Source organism: Numida meleagris, chromosome 1, assembly GCF_002078875.1.
Source record: "Numida meleagris isolate 19003 breed g44 Domestic line chromosome 1, NumMel1.0, whole genome shotgun sequence".
NCBI lineage: Eukaryota > Metazoa > Chordata > Aves > Galliformes > Numididae > Numida > Numida meleagris.
The window spans coordinates 61453773-61480775 of record NC_034409.1 but is presented as its reverse complement, the minus strand read 5'-3'; the positions used below and the strand labels follow the sequence as shown (position 1 = coordinate 61480775).

Here is a 27003-nt window from a genome sequence, read left to right as displayed (position 1 = left end):
TGCAGATACACAAAAAGGCTCTTGAGAAGTTGAGTAGTATTCTCCTAAGTACCGACATATTCTGCACTTCTGTTTTTCATAGAATCATTGAATCCTCAGAGTTGGAAGGGACTCATAAAGGCCCTCTAGTTCTACCCCCCTGCAATGAACAGGGACACCCACAGGTAGATCGGGTTGCTCAGAGCCCCGTCCAGCCTGACCTTGAGTGTCTCCAGGGGTAGGGCATCCACCACCTCTCTGGGCAACCTGTTCCAGTGCCTCACCATACTCACTGTAACAGTCCTTTTCCTTATATACAATCTAAATCTCCTCCCTTTAAGTATGAAACCATTTCTCTACATCCTATCACCACAGATCCTGCTAAACAGTCTCTCCCCTTCTTTCCCATAGTTCCCCACTAGATACCAAAAGGCCGCTATCAGGTCACCTCAGAGCCTTCTCTTCTCATCTTACATAGTGTTCTGCTATATGATGTACTAACAAAAGACATCATTGTCAGGACAGAAAATATACTGGGTTTGTTTTCTGTAGCTGTAGAATTCAATCTATTTAAGAGTTCTGAATATATATTTTGACAGACCAAGAAGACCAAGCGCTAAACATGATCATATTATGCACACCTCACAAGGAACAGATACATTACTACATGATGATCGCCTGTAGAAAATGAATTTATCAGCACAAAATTAAACTGGGTACAGACTTTTTCTTCTGTTGTTCCTGCTGACAGATTCATCTTGCATCAGCAAATGTACATTGCACACTGAAGAATGACATGTGGCACGTAAGGTACCTATCTTCCGAACACTTGTAGCAGAATATTCTTTCAAATCAATTTATGCAACAAGACAACTCCAAGGGTTCAGTCCAGTATTTAGTAAATAGTCCAGTATTTGGGAAACTCTCTGAAAGCATTACCAGCATATTTGCTTCACCTGTCTAACAGCAGTTGGAAGGTCATCAAATATCCCCACTTCTTACTCTTCGACCCTAGAAGGACCGAGCTGCTGTGATTACAGAGCAAATAGTTATTTAGAGCCATCAGCTACTACTCTGCTCCATCTTACAATCACATCTGGACCAGAGGTTTAGAAAATAGTCCAGATCAGTAACGATATATTTAAAGTATTTGCAGGAGGCTGAACACCCAGCCACAAAAAATGGTAGTTGTGTTATACATGGAAGCTAGGAGAAAGAACCACCTGCTAATTCAGGGAAACCCTTGCTAATGGTCCTCCATAACCCAGGGCCACTGAAGGAGTCCCCTGTTAGAAGATTCTCTATATCAGGTTGGTGTTTTTTACTTCTTTTATGTAAGCACATGTAAATTTATGATCCAGCTTTGAACACAATCTACATATTATTGATAGCAGTAGCACAGCGTGTAAATATATATTTATTTCAATTTTTAAGGAATGGACTAAAACTGATTTTAGTTTATCTTCCTCACTATTTTCTCATAGAGGAAAAGCATTAGGCCTCCACATTTTTCTAAGAGTTTAAAACTGAGCAGTACAACAGTACAAATGACACCAGACAAAGCAAATTTTGAAGAGCACCAAAAAAAGCAGACTCAGAAATAACTGTAATAGTTGAAAATTCCCGTCTCTTTTTAAACGTGTGTATTATTTAACGCCACATTAGCATACGCTTGGAGCGCAGGGAGCTTCAGAGAGAGCCCAGCGGTTCTGAATGAGAAGCTCTGCTGGCTCTCGCAGATGCGGGCACCAACGAGGTAACATCCCCAAGAGCAGCCTACGTGGCTGCATTTGACCGTAGGAGCTTTCAGCGTCGTCAGCTGTCTAGACAGCCTGGCTGTTTAGACAGCCAACCATGAAAATATACTACAAAGAAGCGTGAGCTATTCTTAGACTTGTGTTTACTTCTGGAGGCGAAACGCTCCAGCAAAGGCTCCAAATGGCTGGAGAGGGGACTAAGTGACTTTCTGTTGTGACCAAACTCCACACAGGAGACAGCTAAATAATTCAGAGCCAGCACATGGGAGACACTTGCCAAGGCAGCACAAGCATTTGCACAAGCACAGCGGGCATCTACATGTTTCAGTAACGCTATTTACCATGATGAGAAAAAAATGACAGCTACGTATCAGTACTACAACTGAAGCATCTTTCCATTTCAACAGCATTCTCTGGTACACAAAAAAATGCTATGTGTAAAAGGGTGAATTTGTCTATTCTTTCATGCTTTGCAGTCCGGAGTAACGAGTGTTTTCTTTCTTTATCCACCAGGGAATAGAAGATATACTAAAACGTTCCAAGTCACAGTAATACACAGGAACTATTTTAAAAAAAAAAAAAAAATCCAACAAACCAAAGAAGTGAAAAACAAAGCTACCTACAGCTGTGCTTTTTGCAGGACAGGATAACTGATGGTCCCTAACAAGGACATGTCTTTAAGCTACAGAAAACCAGCTCAACTGATGTGCCCAAACTGAAACACTTGTGTAACGACAAATGCAACATTTCCCCTCTGAAATCACAGAAACAGTGATAGAAATGCCTTTATCCGATTTCACTACAGTAACAAACAAAAGCTAAACTACAAATTCTCCAGAATGATATAATCTGAAAAAAAAAACAATATTCTCCACATATGCCATTAGTCAATCAATAGAAAGAATTTTAGAATTACGTCCCTGAAAGCACTCTGAGTCCCCTTGTCCAAAAGAATACATAATGTACCTCATATTTATTTTATGTTCTTCTATTCCTAAAAAACTGGGGAAAAAAAGTAATTCTGAACAAATTCTCAAATAACTGATAGAAATAAAACAGATTATTAAAATAGGCCCATCTTTTTCCACAGTGAAAGATAAAATAAAATGTGTTGGAATCTCCATACTCTCTGGAAAACAGAAAGGGACAAAGACTGAAGCAGCACTGTTTAGTCTTGAAACAGTTGGAAGATGGTAAACTTCCCCTGTTATGTCCTAGAAATCTAAGGAGCATACATATATATATTCATCCAATCTTTCCAAATAGGAAAAATAAAAAATATAGATTAATAATATTTTTTACTCTTCACATACATACTTAGTTTGCTGGGTCAAGACTGGGATCTTCTTCTAGAAGCTTAGAAACACTAAGCTTATTGTAAAGGTATACATTCACACTTTGGAATCTTCTGCTCTGCATACCAATTTCCTTTTCAATAACGATTTACTGATATCTTTTTCTCCAACTTGACCTGCTGTCAGGCACTATCTTGTTTCAGCCTGGGTGATTTACTCCCAGTTGCGTGGAACTAATTATTTCTCCTTCCACCCTGAAGCACAGGAGTAGAGGCAAGGGAAGTTGCCTCTAGCATGCTGTTCCAAAGGTAAGGATGCATTCTACTTTTTGCAAATACTCATTCTACTGAAAAGTCCATGCAAATGCAAAGAAGAAAAAACAGCTCAGGGAATTAAATGAGGTGCGTTTAATTTAATACCCATAAAGACTATTAGATTCCCAGATTCCTCTAGTTATAGGTTATTAGTAGATCCTTCATACTATGATTCTGCCAAAAAAATCTTTAGCAGAACCACCGTAAGTACTGCGACATGTGTAAATAGAATATTTGAGAAAATGTTTTCTATTGTACCAGTGACTTCTATATCAGAATTAACACAGTGGGTTTGTGGATTGGTCATTCAGTTTCTTTTTTAGTTCTTTCCTGATATTGGAAAATAACTCTTTCCTTCTACAAAATATTTGTTTTTAATCAAAGATGAACAAATTACAATTTTTTCCTTCACCTGAAACCTAATTAATTGTATTTATATTTCATTTCCAACTTTCAGTTTTCTCTTTGGTATTTTACTTGTCTTCTAAATGAAAAAAAAGTGATAAAAGAAAAAAAATAAACACGTGGTAAAACCCTGTTCACTTACTTAATTCTTTTTCATTCTAAGACAACAAGGAAAAAAAGTGAAACAATCCTTTTGGAAATATGAAGGTCCAAAACTATTTGGAAAAATCTAAAGAAAAAAAAAGGCAAAAATTTTAAATTAAAAATCTTTTCAGTTTTGAGAAGGCTTGTATTTCCTGTATTGAATAACTGGCTGTAGTATTTTCACCAGTAACATGACATCTTCACCTTAATGTACACTGAACATCTAAAAGGCAATTAGTGTACCACAGGATAGAATTCTGAGATCTGTATTAGAAAAGCAGAATATCTCAGGAGACTACTACACCTCCCACTTTTTCGATCCTAGGTTTCATCCAGTGGGAGCACTACTGTAAAAAGGATCTAAATAATCAGATGGGTTGAGAGGTTTTCTAATCTGTTTCTATGGAATTCCTGTCCAGAAAAATAAAAACTTTACGTAAGGTGTAAGTTTTCCAGCAGTTCTTCCAAAGTTTTGAAATAGCACTACTGGTCAGGACAGCTTCAGGACCAATGACTACAAGAAGGTGAACCTCACTGATTACCTAGTGCAGGAGAGAGCGGGCAAGTAAGCAGGTACATGATGATAGAACAGCTACAGTTCCTTCTAGTTGGCGAGATGCCACTCCCTTCAGCGTAAGAATACTAATACAATAATAAAAAGTTGATAGCCTGCGATCATATCCTATTTTGCAACAATCTCACAATTTTTCAGAAGTTAAAAAGGACAGAGTTGCATCAGAGTCAGGAGGAGAATATAACAGTTACAAGGGACAAGATTACATCATTGTATCTGACATAAACAAAAATAACGTTCCTTCAGAAAAGGGGTAAGGCATTTACACTAGAAAATTGAGAGGGAACCAAACTCAAGAAACGTTGTTCTTAAAATCTATTAATGAGAGGTCACCCTAAGTCCTGAGAAACTGTTGAAGAAAACTACACCACTAGATTTATAAATACTACTCTTTCTGAAAGTAATTTTTGGAGATCATAATGACAGCCTATAAATGGAGATTACTGGTCAGTTTTATAAGATTAAGCTCTAGTTCTATAAATGACACTAAAAATCTCATTATCATGGTTGTTTTTCTATTGCAGATCTTTCAAGAATTCTACTATAAAAGTTCTGCGTGAATTGCAAAAATCTACAGTTAATTTCCAGGGGAAATATATATACATGTATATAAAACCACTGCATGAATGGAAGCAAATATGGAAATACAAAATTTGATCTTTTGTATATGCATTGGCCCTGTGTCAGCCCCCAAGATAAGGTGTTGCTTTTAAAGTCTCAAATGAAATAAGGTATGTCACATGCATGAATATCACTCATATCACAAGCTGTATCACTTACTTAAGACTGAAAGTAATGCTCCTGCTATTAATTTTTCTTGTTAAATTTTAAATGCTAGTAAGAACGTGCTTCACTGAAGCTTCAGGCATACCATGTCTTGTTCCAAATGTGACATGTTTAACCTGTTTTGAAGTTTGGTACAGGTCAAAATCTTTTTTCACTCATGTTTTGGCAAGCACAAGTGAGAGTTCTTTCCAGATTTCATCCACATTCAACATACTCCTTTTACTTTATGATTCAAGCAATAGATATAAATATGTTTAAAGTGTCACCAAGGTCTTTATTCAGAGATTCTTCTTCTTGAATGACAGCTAAAAATGATTCTCAGTTTGTGTATCATTTAATTTTTTAAAGTTTGTGAAGCATAACATTAATTAAAGACACTATAAAAGGCAAGATCTTTCTCTTCAGTTTCACAGAATTGTTTGAGTTGGAAGGGACCCTTAAAGGTCATCTGGTCCAACTGCCCTGCAATGAACAGGGACACCCACAGGTAGATCAGGATCTTCTAGTCCCCCTTTATAGATACTGAAAGGCTGCTCTCAAGTCTCTGCGTAGCCTTCTCTTTTCCAGTCTGAACATCCCCAGCACTCAGCCTATTCCCATGGGCAAGATGTTGCATCCCTGGGATCATTTCTGTGTCCCTCCTCTGGATGTGCTCAAACCAGTCCACATCTCTCTTGTACTGAGGACTCCACATCTGGACACAGTGCTCCAGGTGAGGGCTCACCAAGCAGAGTAGAGGGGCAGGATTACCTCCCTTGACCTGCTGGCCACACTTCTTTTGGATACGGTTGGCTTTCTGGGCTGCGAGGGCACACTACTGCTGGCTCCTGCCTAGCCTGCCATTCACCAGTACCCCCAGGTCAGGGCTGGGGGGTACCCTTACATCCTCCAGCTTGTATTGATAGATTGCATTTTTTACTCTCAAGACCTGATGAAAATCCTTTGAAATTAGCAAGTTCTTACACTGCTGAACTTTACAAATAAAATATTATGTGACTGTGCTGTTTGGAAAGCTTAAAGAATTTATTATTATGATTTCTATTTAAAAAAAACCAACATAATGTCAAATAAATGCATGGACTACAAACAGGTGTATTGCTTCAGGTTCAAAAGGAAGAAATGGTTACAAAGTGGAAAAAAAGCTTAAAAAAGTGGGAGAACTGCAAGACACCTAACAGAATCAGTTGGTTATTCCTGACCTAACTTTGCATTCACATTTGTGCAGGAAGATTGATTTGAGAAAACAAAACAAAGTCTGGAGTAAGAAGTGCCGCTACAACAAAGCGTGACATAATAATTTGTATAAATGGTTAATTATTTTGTACCTGTGGTGAAGAAGCCACAAACTATTGACGCTGATCCAACAGACTATTCTCTTTTCAGTGTTTTTTTCCACAAGAAGGTGCAAGTAGATTTGGATCAACCAGAAAAATAGTCAGCTACGCTTACATAGAAATAATCTCTAAGGAAATTTCCACCTCTTCATTTTCTGTTGTTCTCCCTTCCCTTGCATATTTAATCATTCTCTGGTAGCGTCGGTTTGCTGATGAACTATAAGAGAGAACTAACAAGAATTGGTGCCGCAAGCCAAATTACAATTATAGTATCTTCGGAACAGTAATATTTTTTCCTGTACTGTTGCATTCCCAACATCAAACAGCATTTAAACCAGATGTTTCAAATTATATTCTCAGAAGACTGCTATCATGTTTGCAGTCTGTTCTGCTAGTAAACAGCTTGAATTTCTTTCAAACCTTCTAAAGCAATTCTATCACTGAAGTTTTCTATTTCTAAAAACTGATGCTGAAACTCAATTTCCTCACTAGCTTCTAAGGAGAATCTCACATAGTTCGTAGTTTCATGAAAAAGAGGAAAAGAGGACACAGAGACTGATTCTTGAATTGGTAAATGACCCCAATTTCACATTTTCAGGAGAGTTCCAAAGCATTTTCCTAGAAAAAATTACACATTAGCAGAGAGTCACATCCTTAGACAGCTTTAAAACAGTTAAATTTAGTTAAGTAACTACTTCATTCTGAGGAGGTTTAATAATACCAATAGCCCAACCCAGTCAAAAGCAGAGTCTTTACATTGTAAAAATCTTATTGTGGACAGTGGCCAATACAAGAAAGGTTTTTGAAGTGATGGGTGCAAGAGGAGGCACTCTTTCTAACCTATAGATATTGGCTGCATGGCAAAGCATACAGGTTTTAATATGAAAGGACAATATTTTATGTAAAATGCAAATAAAAATAATGAAAATATAAAGGCATACTGTAAGGGATTTGTTTCAGAAAAATCTGAGCCCACTGGTTAATTACATATGTTTAATTACACAATCCATAAAAAAGCATCTCTATCACTGGCTTATCTTAAAGTTTTTCTGCATGACCCTCTGTTTTTGCCAGTATTTATCAGCTAAGAAAATGTACCCATTACCCATCAACATCAAGACTTCCAACAGGGTTGTGTATGAAGACAATTTGTTGGTTCTAGCTTCAGGGCAATACTTTGATTCACTCAAGTACATTAAAATAGAACACTGCTATCATAAATAGCAAGAAGAAATTCATGTAGACTCTGCTTCTCTTCTTCAGTGAAACACTGACTTAATATATTACTCATTTATTTCATATGCACTAAAATGTCACTTATACTGAAAACCATAATCAAAATCATCTAACTTATTTCACAATCAAATTATGTATAACATCCATTTTATTGAAATCTTGGTCTAATTGGTCTTGGGCAGAACGGTGTTGTGCCAATTCTTTTTTCATCCATGTCCTGACAGTATGAAGCAATCTCTATGATTCCGCTTTCTGAAGTTTTCCTCCTGAGAGCCTTGAGTGTATTGAAAAGACAAACAACAAAAAACCCAAAAGAAAACAGAAAAAAACAACCCCCACCCAATTGTTTTGGAGGCATTTGCTCAATTCTGTACCAAATTCTAGAAAGCTGATACAGGTTTGATTTAGGAAAATTCACTAAAAAAAATACCATAATTAAGTGTATTTTTATATTGACAGCACCCAAATGTTCAAAATAAGTAAAACCAAAACTACTTCACTGTGGAGGAGTCTTTCTTACACAGGGCTGATAAAGCAGGGAAAACTTGGAACCAGTAAATGTTAGCTTAGATCTGCTGTTTTCTAGGAAGCAGAGTAAAACTAAGAAATTGTGACATTCCTTTTGGAGTAGGTCAAGCTTTACAAGACTACATAATGTTTAAAACATGTCAAGTGAAAAACTTACTAAATCATGAATTAAACTTCTTCACTTGGCTAAACCGCAAGTACAGTATTTCATTGTTTATTACTGCCAAATACTCCTAATTCTATGGCAATTTAATGCCTCATACTCAGGAATACGTAAGCTATTTTTCTGACTTGCTTTAGATTCTGATTTTGGTTCTACACAGAGTAAGGACACCATAACTAGTGACATACTTCCACTCAGCAGTACAGTACAAACAGAAAAACAAACAGAAAAAAAAGGCTGATAAGACACAAGTAATGGAAAGGTTTAACTTGCCCCAGCACTGCTACAGCAAAGAATGGAAATCAGGGAGCAAAGAAGATCAAACATTGAGGCAGGCCAACGGACAGGATGGGAACATGGGATTTAACATTGACTAAAAGGAAATCCTCACAGCAAACTAAATTTCATTTTCATTTACATTATCATTTAGGATCACTCAAGCAAGACAGCTGTACAGCTTGAACAAAGACTGCAAATGAAATTTAGATTTAGATACTCTATTACATTGTCCAAAACACTGATTTATTAAAATGATCAAAGAAATAACGTAAGGTAAACCAGAGGGGAGTGCTCCAGAAATAAGAGATTTTTTTAATCCTAGTGTAAAATGTGTCCAAACAACTGTTACTGTACTGTTTCATTCTCCTTTTAAGGAGAATGAATGATGAACAGGAAGGGAGGAGTAAGGTATTACTCTAAATGCTAAATGCAAGAGTGCAGATATATAATCTTGAGTATTTAGCTATTACTTGTTTTACAGAATTACTTGGGAATATATACAGTGATAGCTGACAAAAATATCAAACTCACTAATAAAATTCTTTCACGGTCTGTGCTCCAAACAATGTATAAGCCTAAGAATCCAGTATCTTAAATTACTACCATCATTTGATTGTATTCTTTCCCATTTTATACCACTGATTGCTTTCGGTACATCATCGCTTCAAACTCTCCTGCACATAAAGAATGGAAGAGTGGTCCTGTGTTTAAAACTGTCATTCGCTCATCTTTGCCTGAAGGTATGCAAGCCCTTCATTATACTAAGGAACATTTTAATTATCAAACTCGTTCTGTTTTAGGACAAGGCAATCTTAGTTGCCCTTGGTGACAGTACTCCATACTGGCTATATACTGGAATTAAGTTTCCTTATCCTTTGCACAAGCAAAATCACAGGCTTGAATGCTGTCCATATACTTGTGCCTTACAACAGTCCTAATGACTGCACAAATATTGAGCAGAACCCCACCTTTGAAGATTCCCTAGACAAGTGGATTCAAAACCAACTCTTAAAAACAGGAAAATATTGATTTATACTGAAAAATGATTAATTCCTTGTTCTAGTGAAGATCACTAAGCTCGCTAGCTCTATCAGTAATGTCTGTTCCAGACACAGCTCAGACAATCCCCCGAGGAGCAGAAAAAACCTGGACAGCAATTTAGTGGCGACTAAAATGTTGGAAACTGTGTAAGTCTTGCAACCTAGAGAGCAATGAAAAGCTATGTGAGGAAGACTGATGTAAGTAACCTCAAAAAAAGTATACGCCCTTGCTTTTCCTGCCTCTTCAATCATACGGAACTTTGTATTTGTCTAGTATGACAGTGAACACACCAACAAAGCTTATTAGCTTTATCTTGCCAGAAAAACTACATGTTTAATTTATAATGCAACCAAGAGGCCCCAAAGTTGGCTCTTTTCCCAGATCCCTTCAAAAACCAGAATTCGTCAGTCCCACTACCTATGAGTAATGTTCTGTCTTGCCAATCAAGAGGTTATCTCAAGGCACAAGAAGGACATAACAAAAAAATGACTGTTCCTCTTTGAGGGATACTCAAAAAAAGATTTCTTCCATACACGACAGATTTGCTGAATTGTGGTTCAGAGAAACTCCATGGAATTTTCTTGCAACTTTGCTGGTGCTATCCATCTTATGTAACACCATTACAGCAACACATATCAGTTGAATACAGCTGAACTGCAGAGCTGAAATCATTAACCCAGCAGTCCTGTCTCCCTTTTCAGTTTCAAATTACTTATCTAAAATGAGTGGATGTGGATATTCATTTAAAAATAAAAATAAAAATCAAGTTCTCAAGTTACTAGAGGCAACAGGAAAGATTCTTTAATAGCATCAGTATAAGATAAGAGAACATTCTGTACATTACTAGATGTCAAGAAACTGCCTTGCTGTCTTTCCTACACATCAGAACAACACTTGATTTTTGAATGGAATATTATTCTTCTGGGACTACAGGTACATATGCTACATATGATCCAGATGTTCTTATTTTTACTGTGGCAAAAGAAGGTCCATATGAAAAAGGGGTTATATAAAAATAAAACAACATATGCTCCAAATACAAATTCCAATTTATAATATATCCAGGCATAACATTTATTTTGAACCCAGTAGGTTCTTCTAACACAGTTACTGCATTGATAAACATACCTATACTCTGTAATAAAATAAAATGGGCACTAAAATCAATCATTCAAATTTAAATTTTGTTTTCCCCACTAAGTCCCATACTCCATATAATTTACTAATCAATCATCGAAGTGCATATTAGACAGATACAAGTAAATTCTCTTACAGATTTCACTGCACTGAAGTTTAACAAAAGTGAGTTTTATGCAACCTTGAGATTTACTTCTAAAATATACATTTAAAAAACACTTCTTTTTGCATTTATTTTCCAAATCCATACAGTATATATTGAGGATTCTGTTTATCTTAAATTTTAGGCAACTAGTAATAAGAGTTATTTAGATTTAAAGGACAGTGTTTTTTCAAATAATTGCAGAATGCATCAGAAAAAGAACAGATAATGTAGTGTAATCTAACTGCATGAAGAGATAACCACTTTTATAATTTTATGTAAATACAAACTGCCCTTTAATTCTTCAAAAAATACCACCGGAAGCTTAGGTGTTCCCGAATAATTGTTTGATATCCAAATACATTATTTCTGGCATGTAGTAGAATTAGAGAATGTTTCATTGTAATTGAGGTGGAAAAAAAAAAGAGAATGAAAATTAATTTAATATTACTAAATTTAAACACTATTAATGTATAGAGCCTAGAAATGGTATTCAGAAAGACCTCTGCTGAGACTACAGAGATCCTATCCAAAAAGGAAATTGAATGGGCTCCAACTTTCTCCCACTTTCCTGCATGATAAAATCATGATCTGCACGCTGATAAAACAAGGAACTAGATGTTAGTGACTCAAAGAGTGGATGCACAAATATCCCAAACACAAAATCTATCTCCCAAGTAGAAGGGAAAACCAGACACCTCAGGGATTCTAGGAAGAACAGATACATTCTGCAGAGTACAGTCTGCTATCTCCAGGACATAGTGCAGAATGTCAGAGGCACAGCAGGAAGGATTCAACATAAGTCTGTGGAAACACTGAGATAGGAACTTAGTCAGCCAATGAGCTCTGTGCCATCGTGTTGGTTAAAAAGACCTTTCTTACAAGAGAAGCATATTTCATTGACAAAGCTACTAACATCCACACAATGTGATATAACATGGCAATGTGACAGAGCACGCTGAAGTTTTTGTAGGTCTGGAAAGAGGAAGAAAGTAGCTGGACTTGATGACAATACTCCAAGGCAATCCTTTTATTACAACTAAACCATGTTCAGATCATTAACACTTTTCCTAATCAAAATTCTTCAGAGCAAGAAATGACAAGAAAAGGCACAAAGGAAGAGTGCTGCTGACAGGTCAAGGAAGGTGACACTTGCCTCTACTTAGCACCGGTAAGGCCATGCAAGGAGCACTGCATCTATGTCACTCAACTTATCTGTGAAACATCTGCTCATTGGAAACCATAAACAATGAGAATGCTGGAGCAAACCTCAAGCTACAACATGGCATCTGCCATGACTAATCTAGACTGAGTAAAAAGATCAAAAGTATATTCCTTGCACAAGTGCCTCAAGAGTATACTGTCACTTCTATGATCACCTGTAAACTAAGGATATCTGCCATTGAAAAGACTATCTGAACCTAAGCTTTTGGATCTATTAGGACAAATGCTGTTGTATGGCTCAGAAATCATCAAAAAAGATCAAATCTCATGAGCTAAAATCTTTCCTGAGTGGGAGAAAATCTTGCTGACACTGAATCTGAAGAGGCTGTAATAAACCCTAAGATATGTTTGGTAATCATTCACCTTTAAGCCTAAATTAACTCAGAGCTGAAGACAGAATGAAGAAATGGACTCACAGAATCACAGAATTGTAAGAGTTGGAAGGGACCTCTAGATATCATCGAGCAGGTTACACAGATAGGCATCCAGACATATCTTGAATTCATCTTCAAAGAAGGAAACTCCACAACCTCTCTGGGCAGCCTGTTCCAGTGCTCCACCAGTCTTGGCAGTGAAGAAGTTCTTCCTTACATTATCATGGAACTTCCCGTTTTCTAGATTCAGCCCGGTGCCCCTTGATCTACTGTTGCTTGCCACCAAAAAGAGTTCACCTCCATTAACTTGACTCCTACACTTTGGGTGTTTATAAACAGTGATGAGATCCCTTCTTAAATCTTCTCCAGACTGAAGAATTCCAAGTCTCTCTGCCTTTCCTATAAGAGAAGTACTTAGGCACTGAATCATCTTTGTCGTCCTTCACTGGACTCTAAGAGATCCCTGTTCCTGATCTCCACTTCCTTTTTTTGAACTGGAGAGCACAGAACTGGACACAGAATTCCAGATGCAGCCTCACCAGGGCAGAGTAGAAGGGAGGATCACCTCCCTCCACCTGCTGACCACACCATTTTAATGCACCCCAGGATACCATTGGCCTTCATGGCCTAAAGGGCATAGTGCTAGTTCATGGCCAACGTGCTGGCCACCAGGACATCCAGGGCCTTTGCCACAGAGCTCCTTTCCAGCAGCTCAGCCATTACTCTGTTCTGATGAATACAGTCATTTCTGCCCAGCTGCAAGACTCTACACTTGGCCTTGTTGAACCTCATCAAGTTCCTCTCTGCCCAACTTTCTAGTCTGTCCAGGTTTTGATGAATGGTAGCACAGCCTTCTGTTGTGTCAGCCACTCCACCAAGCTTTGTATCATCCAAAATGATTACTCCTACCCTAAAAACTTCTTACTAGCTGTAAATTTTGAAAGGAAAGAAAAAAAAAAGACATTATGTCATTTCAGCAACTGAATTGCTCTTAAAAGTCTGAAGAGATTCTGAGAAGTAGAAAGTCAAACCAGAAGAGTAAGTGACAAAGCACTGGAATAGGCTGCCCAGAGAAGTTGTGAAGCCCTCTCTGGAGAGAAATGTCCGGAACCCACCTGGACATTTTCCTGTGTATCCTACTATCGGGAACTTGCTTTAGAAAGTGGTTGGACTAGATGACTTCCAGAGGTCTTTTCCAACCTCTATGATTCTGTGATTCTGTGATTCCCAAAAAGAAAAGGGATTGTAGCATTCTTGAGACACAGAGTAGCAACTAGGACAAAATAGCTCCTGGAAATTTCTAAAAGACATACATTTCAACTTCGTTGTTGTTACGCTCAGTGATCATCAGCCAGCCTATAAAAGAAAGGTTTGAATGAAGGAAAAGGCAGCAGCAGAGATCTGATACCCCTTCAGGGACATGGAGGATCAGGGCCTCCATGACCCTCCAGGACATATCTTTGAAGTCATGCCTGTCAGTTTTAATAAACAAGCTGGAACAAGCCTGTGAGGACTTTACATCTCTTTTGTGGTATTTGAAATCTCTGAATTGGGTTTGGATCAAGTTCAGTGGCACGCATGGAGACGTGGTGTAAAATAAGTTGAAGAATATTTTTTTCTTACATATTTACAGAAATATTACTAATCCCTGCTTATTAAGACACATAGCTCCCGAAAAGAAGTAGCTACTTCATCAGTCCTATCACAGAGAAGAGAATACATCAAATCTCTTTCTGCTGTCTCCCTGGGCTGATTAGCATTCTAACATGATCGTGAAGCACCACAGAGCGCTTCTCCTTAAGTGTTCACAATTCAGTAATGTAAAAAGCAGAGAATAAACTTGTTCACAGGTGTATTACCAAGGTAAAAAACTATCTGGACTTAAATGAGAGGGCATTTGCTTACTAACTCTGTAAATACACATCTTTGATAGGACATTCTCACTTTGTTCTTTTCTGTATAATTTGTACAATCTGAGACTCAGACACATTCTGTAGGTTTGAACATATCATCATGTCCAGTGCTTGGAAGGCAGGATTTTTAAGCACTAATTGTTATCTTAAAGAGTCTTAATGGGAAATCTAAAATTCCTATCTGCATTTTATTAAATCTTAGAAAACCATATATTCATTCATCTGGTAGGCAGCGTGAAGGCTACATCAGGGGCAATGAAACTACTTTAAACTGAATTTAAGTTTGAAAATGTAGTTCCATCATAGAATCATATAATAGCTAGGGTTGGGAGGGACCTTAAAGACCATCCAGTTCCAACTCCCTGCCACCAGATCAGGCTGCCCGGGGCCCCATCCTTGAACATTTCCAGGCATGTGGCACCGACAATTCCTACGGGCAGCCTGTGCCAGTGCCTCACACTGTTCCCTGTGTTCTCACTCTTGTCTTTTCAGAGTTGGATCAGAAGAACTGCCTGAGGAGATAAATCTACTTAATTGGACAAGAGAATGGAAATGAAATCACCCTTAAAGTTCAAACCATAAACTTTAGAAGTTACAAAAACTAAACCAACACCACTCTTGCAGTAACTGTGATGACTACTGATTTTAAACAACTGAGTTATAAATTCAATTTGCAGTCCCTCTGCCCTGCTATACAATATTTCTTATCATTAAACATAAATATTTATTTTGATGTCTAAGCTTTTTGAACAGTAGAGGGCATTTGCTTTCCTCTGGAGAAAGACAATGTTTCTTATTTAAAAGAGTAGGAAGATTGCATCTGGAGTCTTCCAGAATACTGGCTAAACAAGTAACATCAGCACAGCCACCAAAAAAAAATTAAAAAAAAAAATCTGTGTTCCTTCTCTACTTTATCACAAGTCAATTGTCACATTGTGTGGAGGGAGCTGCTGAATAACACCCCTATATGCACCTACACAAAAACTTGCATTTTGTTTGCCTGCAGCTGCACTGTACAATGAAGGGTGTATTTACCCCACCCCCAAAGACAAAACATGACTCCACCAAGCAGGAGGTGAATCACAGAATGTCAGGGATTGGAAGGGACCTTGAAAGATCATCTAGTCCTATCCCCCTGCTGGAGCAGGAACACCTAATTTAGATCACACAGGAACGCGTCCAGGTGGGTTTTGAATGTCTCCAAAAAAGGAGACCCCACAACCTCTCCGGGCAGCCTGATGCCAGTGATCTGTTACCCTCTGATGATTCATTGCTTCTTTTGTTGCTTTTTTTTTTTCCTGCATTATTTTTCTTTCAGGGTAACTGTTACCTATCTTTTCTCCCAAATGATATTTCTCTAAAATGCTTTGATTATACAGCACTAACTGTGACTTTTTTTTTTTTTTCTATTCCTCTCCATCCTGGTCTACCAGCACAGATAGATAGATGCGGCACAGCGAATAATGAAGCACAATTTAATCTTTTCTAGGTTCAGAATTCAGACTTGCCCAGCATGCTCCTTATTTTACTTGCTAGCATTATCCCCTTATCCAGAGTTCTAACATTTTATGTTGTTTTCAATTAATTAAAAAAAAAATCAAGTTTTTCCACAAAATTTCCAGACACAAAGACAATTTCTGTAGTCTCCAAATTTCTAGCATTTGTTCAAGTTTCTAGCATTGTCCTAGCATTGTTTCAAGTAAGGTGCTACCAAGCAGCTTCACTGTAGAAGCTTAGAACAGGAAAGATTCCAGAATTTAAAATATGAAGTATGTGGTTTCTTTAGGATCCTGGAATATCTATCTTAGTGCCTAATGGGTATCAGCAGTGATGTCAATTTTTATGTCAGTTTTTGAGATCTTTGTTGCTCATCATCTTCTCTTTTATTTGATCTTTAATCAGCCAGTAAACATTTCTTAAATTCTTCATCTGGATTTCAGAATGATCAAGAAGTATACTTTGTAGCTCATCACTTATCCATACAGCAATGACATTAACAGTTCATAAAAGAAACGATGCAATGGCCAGCGCCAAGGAATCTGAACAGAGACCCAATAGTAAAGGGTGAGTCTAAAATCAATTTTGCTTTCTGCAGAAATTGCAGGCATTTAGTATTACACAATTTCAGGCACCATACCAAACAATTTCTTGTTAATATCATTAGAATAGGTGATTACACATCTAAACCAGTCACAGAAAATATAAAAATCAAGAACTGAAGTCCATATGCTGAGTATAGCTGTATATCATTTGACTGTATTATACTAGCAGGGGTGACCTATCTAAATTTTAACAGAAATAACTTTTCATAAATTGATGTTAAGCAAGTTAATGATTTCTCAACATATATTTTTATTCCTAACATATTTATGATTTTATTTTATTATCTAGCATAAAAATATTTTACTGTTCCAAATCCAGTTCATGAGAATGCGCACTTCAAAAATATCTCAAATCTGTTATATGTTGGGGGAAAAATACATGATGAATTGCAGTTAAATAGTATATACCAATCAAATCCTTAATTCAGTTAAATTCCTTCACCCTATCAACACCTGTACCCTCTCATAACTGCAAGCAGCACTTTTATGCCAATGATGAAATTTCTGAAAATCCACAGAAAAACATTTCTTAATACTACGTAAGATTATTTTTTTGTACCATCGCTTTCATAGGTGTTCATTGTATTCAATTAAAATGCCTAAATACCACTTAACTCATGTTGGCAAACTTAAAACAAGCATTAATATTAGATAACTAAGACAGTAAAAAAAAATGTTGCTACCTATGACCTCTGAAAATCATTTTAATGGTATCAGATTCATCCAGATCTTCAATTAGAGTATACACATTAAATATTATCTTTCTAAAAATAGCAGTTTACAACCAGATAAAAAGGCTAACATGCATGGAAGCGATACAAGGATTGTCAGCTGAATTCTCCATAAAAATATTCTAGGTTTGCCAATCAAAGGAACTGAAAACAATATCACTGGATTAAAAAACTTGCAATTCGATTGTTCATGTTAAAGGAAATGGTTCCAACAAATTGAAGGCAAGAGCAAATTCCAATGTGTGTGCGAACCTAGCCAGCAGTAAGAAAAATATGTTTCTATAGGCAAGTTATATATTTCTTAGTTTAAGAAGCTTATAAACAGACTTTATAAAACAGCTCAAATTGCTTTTTATTACAGCAATGTTGTCTTCTGTTCACCTATGTATGAGAACAAGAGTTCAAAAACTTTACATCTAAAGTTCTGGGCCCTTTCTTTCTTATCCAGAGAGACCAGATACCTTTACTTGAAAGCGGCAGGGAACAAATCTCAAAAAATAGGACAGCCACCTGAAAAGATAAAACTTTCTTAATGTGGATTAGAGTGGTTTCAAGAAGTAAAACAAGTACAAAAAAACCCCAGCAAAAACAGAACCTTAAGCACTACTAAATGAACCATTGAAAGTTCACTCTAAAGAGTTAAGTACAGCAAAGAAGAAACATGGAAAAAACAGTGCAAGAGTCAATGGAATAAAACAACCTCACTGACATTTAACATTTACATAAAGGTCAGATTCCCTACGTTTTGGTTAAGTATTCAGCTGGGATCTCAATCAATCTTTGGAGTGTGCATGACCAATTTTGAAAACAAAGCAAAAGCTACAAAAATTAGAAGTCTGTAAGCGTTCCTAAAAAGATTAAAAAAATCCAAAAATTGACACCATTAAGACAGGAAATAAGAATGATCTAGAATTATTAATGACTGGTTTATGGCTAAACTCTGTGGCTGAACTTTCATTCTCACATGAAGTTTGCTGCAACGGAACTGAACATGACCTAAATCATCCTGATTTATGGCTACATACTAGATGAAAAGGCATTGGCCAGGCACGAGAAATTAATGAATATTCTGAACTATTAAAATGACAATATTTTCACAGAATTGCTAAAGGGTATAGAGAAAAAATATGTAAAAGAGGAAAACAAAAAAGCACATTCACAGCCTAATACATACAACGCAAGATCCAAGAGCAGTTTCTGCTAGAACACAGAAAAAAATATTTCATAAATTAAAAAAAAAAAATAGCAGTTGTTTGGGAAATCCTGTGTGACTTCCAAATGATCATTCATTACCTTGGGATTCAACATCCTTTGGAAAATCTCTCCAATTTGTGACAGAGTCTACATTTTCTTATTCAGACCTCCCTGATTTCACTGACAAGGTCTGTATTTTCTTATCCAGGAAGATAGGTCAGTTGGTCTGAAATCTGATTATCCTTTTTCAGTAGTTCCTGAGAAAATTTTAGGTTGATAAAACAGCATTTCTAATGAAAGTTATACCTACTGAATTCTTAACTTTTTTCAGAAAGTTTCAGAGGAACAATTCTGTTTGCTTCTATTGCTACAAATCCTCATTAAATTATTTACATACTGATGTCAGAATCACCCACTGCCCAATGCCTCAAATCACTGTGGCTTTAAGGTGGTTGGTTTAAGGTGAAAGGGTTGATTTTCCATAAGATGTGCCTTTCTACAATTACTTCAGTCATTGTTAATAGTGAAGTGGAACCAAAAGCAGCATCTGGAACACTGCAAGGCAAGAACATTTGCTTTGAACTTTTTCTGGTTTTTTAATTCAAAATTTTAAACAGATATTCCTAATTTACCATATTGCCATGACGTGAACAGACTGACTTGTGAAGATACAAAATGTAAATTCTTGACAGGCTTAGGAATCAGGATGTGTCAAAGATAAGTATCTGACTTAGAGCTCTACAATCTTACCTTCTTCTGAAGAACATTAACTTTGCGTTCCTTGACCTCTAACATATCCTTGAGATCATGGATTTCTCCTGCTTGAGTGCCTTTCTCCTCCGCAATCTCCTGAATCTGCTTTGTCTTCTTATTTAGCATGGTCTCTTTCTCCTCCAGACGTAAGCGTAATGCATCCACCTAGATTCATACATGCAGAAACAGGGTTTGTTTAGCACTAAAGGAGAGAACTTTTAAAAAAATAAACTGCACTCCCACAAGGAAGCACGTACTGTCAAATTACAAACAGATTCTGAAAACTGACATCAATTTCATACGTCAGCATGTATCAGTTTGCAATAAAACAGTTGTTACAAGTAGTAGGAGACAAGATAATGAAAATAATCATTTTTTTTTCCCCAAATTATATCCAAAACCGTATTTCTGACATAGTTCAGTCTTATACAAGTTTGGAATTTTTCTCTTCAGATTAGAAGCCAGCACAATACCAGCAGAGGTTCTCTGATACATAGGAAAGCCGACTCTTTTATTTGAAACATTACCAATATTAAGAAATTTAAATGTTGAATATTGGTACCAAATAGTCACTTCATATTCTAGATTTAGTGAGAGTCTTAGCTCAGCCTGGAGACAATGAAACCTCAGACCCATGCGGGCACTTCAGATCAAAATGTGGAAAGCAGATTGCTTAACAAGGGCTATGAATATTTTCATGTAATTTGCAACAAACTAGTTTAAATGTAAGGTTCCTTTTTCTGTAGGACATGGTTTTTCACTAAAGATAAAATGGAACAAATGACACACAACAGGATATTGTGGGTGCAATTTGGGCAAAGAAAGAAACTTGGAGCTCCTATAGTCTCAGCAACCTTAGAAACACTTTCTGATAATTCTGTGGTATCCTCAAACTTCAAAACTGCACATTGGGAAGCTTTTCCTTTTCCTTCCACACTTCTCTTGCACAAATGAAACACAGAGCCCGCAGCACAAAAGAAATGGGAAAAGGCATCAGTGCTATCTGAATATAAATTTGATGAGAAGAAAAAGGTCACCACAGAGCACAGACTAATCTCAAAGGCTATTGTGGAACACGAAATCCAACACCAGCAACCTGCTCAAGAGACCAAAAGAAACCCACTGACCCCTATCCACTCAACATTCAGACAGAGCTCAAACCTGCCAGCTTGGCTGCTAATCTTATTTGACAGTACCAGATTTGGTTCCTGTTAGCTGAAGCCATTACAGGACATCAGTCACACAAAGTAAACAGGGTGATCACTGAATTTCTTGGTCCTTCTACATAGCAGAGACATGAACTGAAAAGACAACGTGGACAACTCCAGCTAGAGAAAGAGTTTAGGTAGCCACTTTGCTTATGGTATTTTGAGCAACATTTAGTTTTAATGTGGTGTTCTAAATCCACTTTATTTCAATTTGCTAATGGAAAAGCTGCCTCTAAGGCTCCTCATTTACAGCATGTTATGCCCACAAAAGCCACTGCTGTTTTGCCTGATTCCTTTTACACAGAGCAACAAGTTCTTGCCGTAGGGGAAAAGGACTGCCCTGTTCTTCTGATCAGCACCGCAGTCCTGCTGCCACCTGGATGTCTGGAGCTTTCTCACTTACACATGCATTACTAAAAGCACATGCCTAGCCTCTCACCTAGCAAATAGTGTGTGGAGTACATTTTGTAGAGATATTAGAGTAACAAGTACTACCCAAATATGATATATAGAATTGATAGTGTTTGTAACAAGAAGTTTAGCAAGTGGAGCTGGCTTTGTTTTTCTTAAAGTAACACAGACTTAGAGACTGATTAGGTATCTCCTTCTCTGCATATACTTAATATTAAAGCTAATAATCATTTTCATTCATACTTGAAAGGAAACTGAAAATCTCTCTCACAGGCAAATCCACATAGTCTCAATATTTGTGTTACAAAATATTCAAGACACTCCAGATGCCTACAGTATTAAGAGAACACAGAACATCTGCAAACAAATTTATCCACAAAAGCTTTCCATTTTCTGATTGATCATTCTCTTTGAACTCTGTATTAGCTTACGGTTTGGAGCAAATTGCATTCCTGGTTTTATTTGTGTGAGGTCTCTGCCTAGGAAACCACAGAAAACACTTTCAGGAATATTTTCAAAGGCTGGCAGGACACACAGTCATTACCTTAACACTATTCCTGGCAGAACACTGCACTTGTTTATTCATGTCAACTCAGTTTATGTATGGCATCCTCCCACAGTGACAAGAATTGAGGGCTGTTAGAGTCAGGTGATGCCAATTTCAACAAAGTCAGCTTAAGATTTTCTCTGCCCTTGGAAACAACTGGGCAAACAGCTACTGAGGTGCTGGCACCCCTTCTCCTAACTGCTGCATCCTGGATGACGTTGTCTTAACCCAGGGTAAACCTAACTGCTTTCACAGTAATACCGTGCCATATCTTTGTGCACAGCAACTAAACCTTACAGCGCAGCTCAGGCAACTGCTAGTCCTTCACTTAACAACAAGCTTGCTAATTTTGCCTGCACATACCACCCAATTTCCCATGAAGCTTTAGTAAAACAAACACATGAGCTGCTGCCTTCAACACAACAGCCTTCCCAGATACAACAGGTAGCTCTTCTCATCCAGGTACCATAGATAAGATTTTTCAATTTCTTCACTGTAACAAACATGTATGAAAAACCATGCTATGAATCACTGATCTGCCTTCACAGAATTTACCAGTAGCAGTAAATCATACTCCATAACTGTACCTAATCTACATAGCCGTACGCACAGCATAGGGAATTCTGGATTTCCAAGAAAAACAGAACATCAGTAACTCCAATAACTATCACAATTAACATAAGAAATGATATAATATGTAAACTACATTTATTCTTAAGCCCTTTAAAAAAAAATAAAAAATCTTGGATTCTGTGATTAAAGTCTTAGCTTCAAGAACACTACCAGTTTATAGCTTAGGGACATCATTAACATTTTCAAAAGGTCCACAGTGAGTTTCAGAATTCACTGATGAGCTTGAGACAACAGGGCTTAGGTTCCACATGCGTTTTTTCTCATTTTAACCATCATCTCTAATGTAGTGCAGCAATCAGGCTATTATTATGATGCTGATGATTTGCAGTAGGGTTTATGAAATTGTCAGTAATGTCTAGAAAAAACAATATTCTATTCCCAAAATCGATTGATTCTTCCATCTAATTTCTTGAGTCACCTGCTCAAACCATGGCATAACCATTCATTTAGATCCGTGAACAACACCATGCTCCATTCAGTCAAATCAGAAGGTACGATCTCCTGTATCTTTATCCAGAGCCTGATTTCTCTCTAGCAGCAAAATGTAAAACATTTATTCTCTGTTGCTATCACTACACTATTGCCAGCAAAAAGAATAGACAGAATATCAATTGTGAGCTGTGTTAGGAGCTTGCTATGACTTCTAACAAGGGCCAGTTACTTTTAAGACAGATGCTGAAGTGAATACAGAGATTATTAAGAAATGCAGAGAAGGTGATGGAACACTATATTTAGTGTGTGGGGTGAAATGTTACGTTCATGTTACTGCAGGTATTGCTGTGATAAGTATCAAAAACCTGAAACTTCATTTTAAAAAGAATCACTTTTGTGACATCCTATGACTATGACAAATTATAAACACAAAATGAGTTGTTTCCCTGATAGCGTGGTCAGTAGTTAAAAGCAATGTTTACTGACTGATTTTGAATACAGTGGCAATTCCCAGGACTTCATTCTCTATTTTTGACATTGATCTTTCTTATGAATTATGTTAGAGTTGACTTTTCGCCTTGCTGTACAAATGGCCACAATATTCAGTCAGACCTGTAGAAGAGCTGAGGCTTTATGAGGAGGCTGTTGGCTTGCTAGTCCTGTAAGCTCAATGCAGGACAGATGCACTACCTTCAGGGCCTGCTCACAACACAAAATGGTTCGTCCCTTCTTCCACAATCTCTAGCACATGGTATTAAGTACTTAAACACAGCAAACTCCATTTTCTGAACTGAAAATGATTTCAGGTGTCAGAAGAGCTGCTGTTAGAGACACCCAGCTCCCATTAATATGCTCCTTACAAAATGCAATACACTCCCTAATTGCCTCTGGCTTGGGACAGTCTACTATAGTTCCTAGATGCCAGTAAAAGCCCCAGGAAAGACAGACCTATAGAGCATTCTATATTCTAAAAAGACATTTGAAATAAATAAAATGGTTCCTGATGACTTAATTTTTTTTTTATTTTTTTTTTTACCAAATATAAATCTGAATTTACCATATGGAATAGACCAATTACAGTATCATGTTGGGCAGTATATAAAAGAGAAAATTCTCACTGATTAGTCTAACCTCTCATTGAAGCCATGTACCAGACAGCACTGAACTAACGTGAAGAGCTCACTGAAGCATAATACAAACTTTATGTGGATAAACGCCAAAATAAATATTTTTGGTTTGTTTTATTTACAAAAGGCTTGTACACATTTAGAGCTATTTTTAAAGTTTCACAAACTGAAAAGTTAACCACAATGTCCTCTCCACCCAATAGCCCTCAAGATAAACATCCCACAAATAAGACACTGTTCTTTGTAGTTCTGGTAAAGGCAGGTGTCAGAACCATTTTTGATACATTGCACCAATACTTTTGGTTAATTAATAAAATGGCTTATTAAAGAAAAGACAAAAAGGCTCATGGAGGCATGCACTTTTCTCTCAAAATGTTTATTTTAAAATGAGTTTAAAATACCTCTCCCTTGTGAATATTTCTGCCAATATATGGCAGAAAATGCACCTCCTTTCTTCCTCACAACATTCTCCAGGTATCTAGAGAGAAGCTCTGCAGATACTTTAACACCAGTCAGTGTTGCCAAGAATTCAGTGAGGCCAAGCAAGATCTCGTGCTCCTATCCTATTTCCAGCAAAAAAATATTCTATAGAAAGATAAACTTCCCTTTAAGAAAGTGTTGTCTCACAGGATGCAACATGCATCTTAATGATGTAGTCTATGAATATCTTTCCACCTTATGCTTGAGAGGGTCACTTGTGAAGACAGAAGAAAGGTAAGCATGTAAGATGATTTAATTGTTGAGTTTTCTGTCAAGAATATCAGCAAGAATGAAAAAGACATGATTATGTTTCAAAAAGTATATCTTCTTGGAATTACATAAAAATTCTCAGAAAAATAAATAGATAATTCTAAATATTCAACTTAACTCTGATACAATGGAATACCCTGATGAATAAACAGCACTTCGTATGTGTTTAATCCATATCAGACTGCAATATTTTACTATGGACAACACACTAGACTGTATTTGAGCTACTGTTCCATACACCATTCACGATATTATAATCCATTTAAATCTGTCACAGAAGCATCATGCTGAAACAGTTTTGTTAATGTTTTAGCTCCGTAGCAACTACTTACTGAAACACAAAGACAGGAAGACAGACAGAAAATCATCCTTCCCTGTTAGTATAGCTGTTGTGTTTCAGTTATAATATCTGGAAGGAAACTATGTGAATAACCTAACAGCAAAAAGCAGAAAACCTCGCTGTCTGTCCTTTCAGGTACATTTTGTTATTAAAAGAGAATGACGTCAAGTTTCAGAAAAAGAGTGAGATGATTTGTTTTTGCAACGACAAGCTCATTTGGAAGAAACCAGCAAATGTTTTCAATGATTATATTAAAAAAAAAACCAACCTACTGTGGCCTTCAACTAAAGTAAAACCAAAATGTTTTGAATAACTATTAACAGTAGCTCCCAAGAATATACAACAATGCCTTTTTGTTTTTAAATGTTTTGTTTAAATTATGCAATGTGTTTCTAGCTTTCTAAGTGTCACAATACTCAGTGATTTAATATTTCTATATTACTTTCAACCAATGTAAAGGATGAAAAGCTGCAATTTTTATTTTTAATTACTTATTTACCTAATATCTACTTCCACATTCAGTCATCTCAAATTATTTGCCCATCTCAAATTGTCTGTTAATACAATCAAGCTTAAACACAGTTTCCATTTTCAACTTGTGCTTAAACTTTAATACTGCTGCCTTTGCTTCTGATTTGGAGATGATCCTTCGGACCCTCTCTGCCTTTTTTTCCCTACCTCAATTAAGTTTAATAGTTAAAGATATTCTCTCTCTCTGTAAGACTTGCTTCACTTAGTCTCTCACTGTTATTACACTCCTACTGCATTAAAGGAAATGTCATTTCAGTCTCTACATAAATCTGAGAGTAAACAGAAAAGCATTCTTACATCAAAAGCTATTCTCTGTGTAATTTGATTTTTGCAGGTGGCTAAGGCCATGTACGCCCTCAGAGTCACTGAACATGGCTGAAGGAAAGCTAAACAAAGGTAAAAGGTGCAAATAAATTCTCTCACACTCTTGTAATGTGGAATCTTTCTACCAACGTTAGCCACAAATATTCTGTATGCTTATTTCACAACTTGGCTTTCTGCTGTTTCAGCTGTAACAATTCAGATATTTTTTGGTGCGTGACTGCCATCTTTTGGGCTTCTCCTAGCACTACAGTTTTCCATGGCAGAGAACTGAAACACTGTCTTCACACAACATACCAAACTGGTTCTTCAAGAATGTTCAGTAGCAATAAATGCATATGCTATACTTACTGTCCATTTGATATTCAAAAATGCAGTTGCATCTTACATAATATGTGAATTTAGTAGCCATTTGCTATGGCAGTTTTGAAAACATTTTTCCTTTATCTTGGGATATGCAACATAACACAGAAAAAACTCCATTTCAGGTGTAAGCACAGGCTTACATGCAAGAATTCCTGTGTATGCTGAGAGTAGTAGTAAAGCCACGACATTACTTTCCTTTTTTTCCTTTTACTAGCTCAGGCATTGCAACTTCCAATTTAGATGTGCCTAGGAACAATAATATTACTGGATCATGTTGTACAAATGCGCGTTCATCCATGGGAACATGTGTGCACTTACACACATGCACACACACATACTTCTTTACCTTCAATTCTTGGCCAAGAGAAACCAAGCATATAAGCAAAGAAACAATGTGCTCAGAACAAGCAATAGCAAATCTTTATGGGATTGTATAATCTAAATAAGAAAAGAAATAATGCTTTTTATCCCTGCTCTATGAAAAGTCCGTAAGTGCATAATTGCCCATTTCACCTCTGTCTGCAGAATGGCAGCTCTTTGCTCCTTAGCTGTAAGAGACTCTTTCAGAACTTCAATATGCTGCTTGCTGTCAGAGAACTGATTCGTAAGGGTCTCCAGCTTTGTCTGCAAAGCTAGCAACTCTGTGTCTTTGCGTGACAGCTCCTGTTTCACCTGACCAATCTGAAAAAGAAAGAGAAGATGGGAAAGGAAAAAATAATCATCAATTTTTACCTTTTCCACATAAGTAAATTCACGTAACTAACTACAAACATTATGATACCCTCAACTTGTCCTAGTATTTTAAAGCCTTCAGTTACCTTGAACGGAAGGCCAGCAAAAATTTGTGTCATAAGCAGAAGGTACAAGAAAAAAGAGGGGGGAGTGATAACATTAACAGTTAAGAAAGGTTCTTTTTAACAAAGTCAATCTCA

General features: G+C 36.9%; 1 protein-coding gene across 7 annotated transcripts in view; it reads right to left on the bottom strand.

Moving 5' to 3' along the window:
- ERC1 (ELKS/RAB6-interacting/CAST family member 1) overlaps positions 1-27003 on the bottom strand; it is a 300339-nt gene that overhangs the window by 186738 nt on the left and 86598 nt on the right. For all 7 annotated transcript variants that reach the window (XM_021389632.1, XM_021389660.1, XM_021389603.1 and 4 more), the window contains 2 exons: positions 26585-26752; positions 19403-19570 (listed from right to left, as the gene is read on the bottom strand). In XM_021389632.1, the coding sequence (XP_021245307.1) occupies positions 19403-19570; positions 26585-26752 (336 nt within the window). The remainder of the gene's footprint in view (positions 1-19402; positions 19571-26584; positions 26753-27003) is intronic.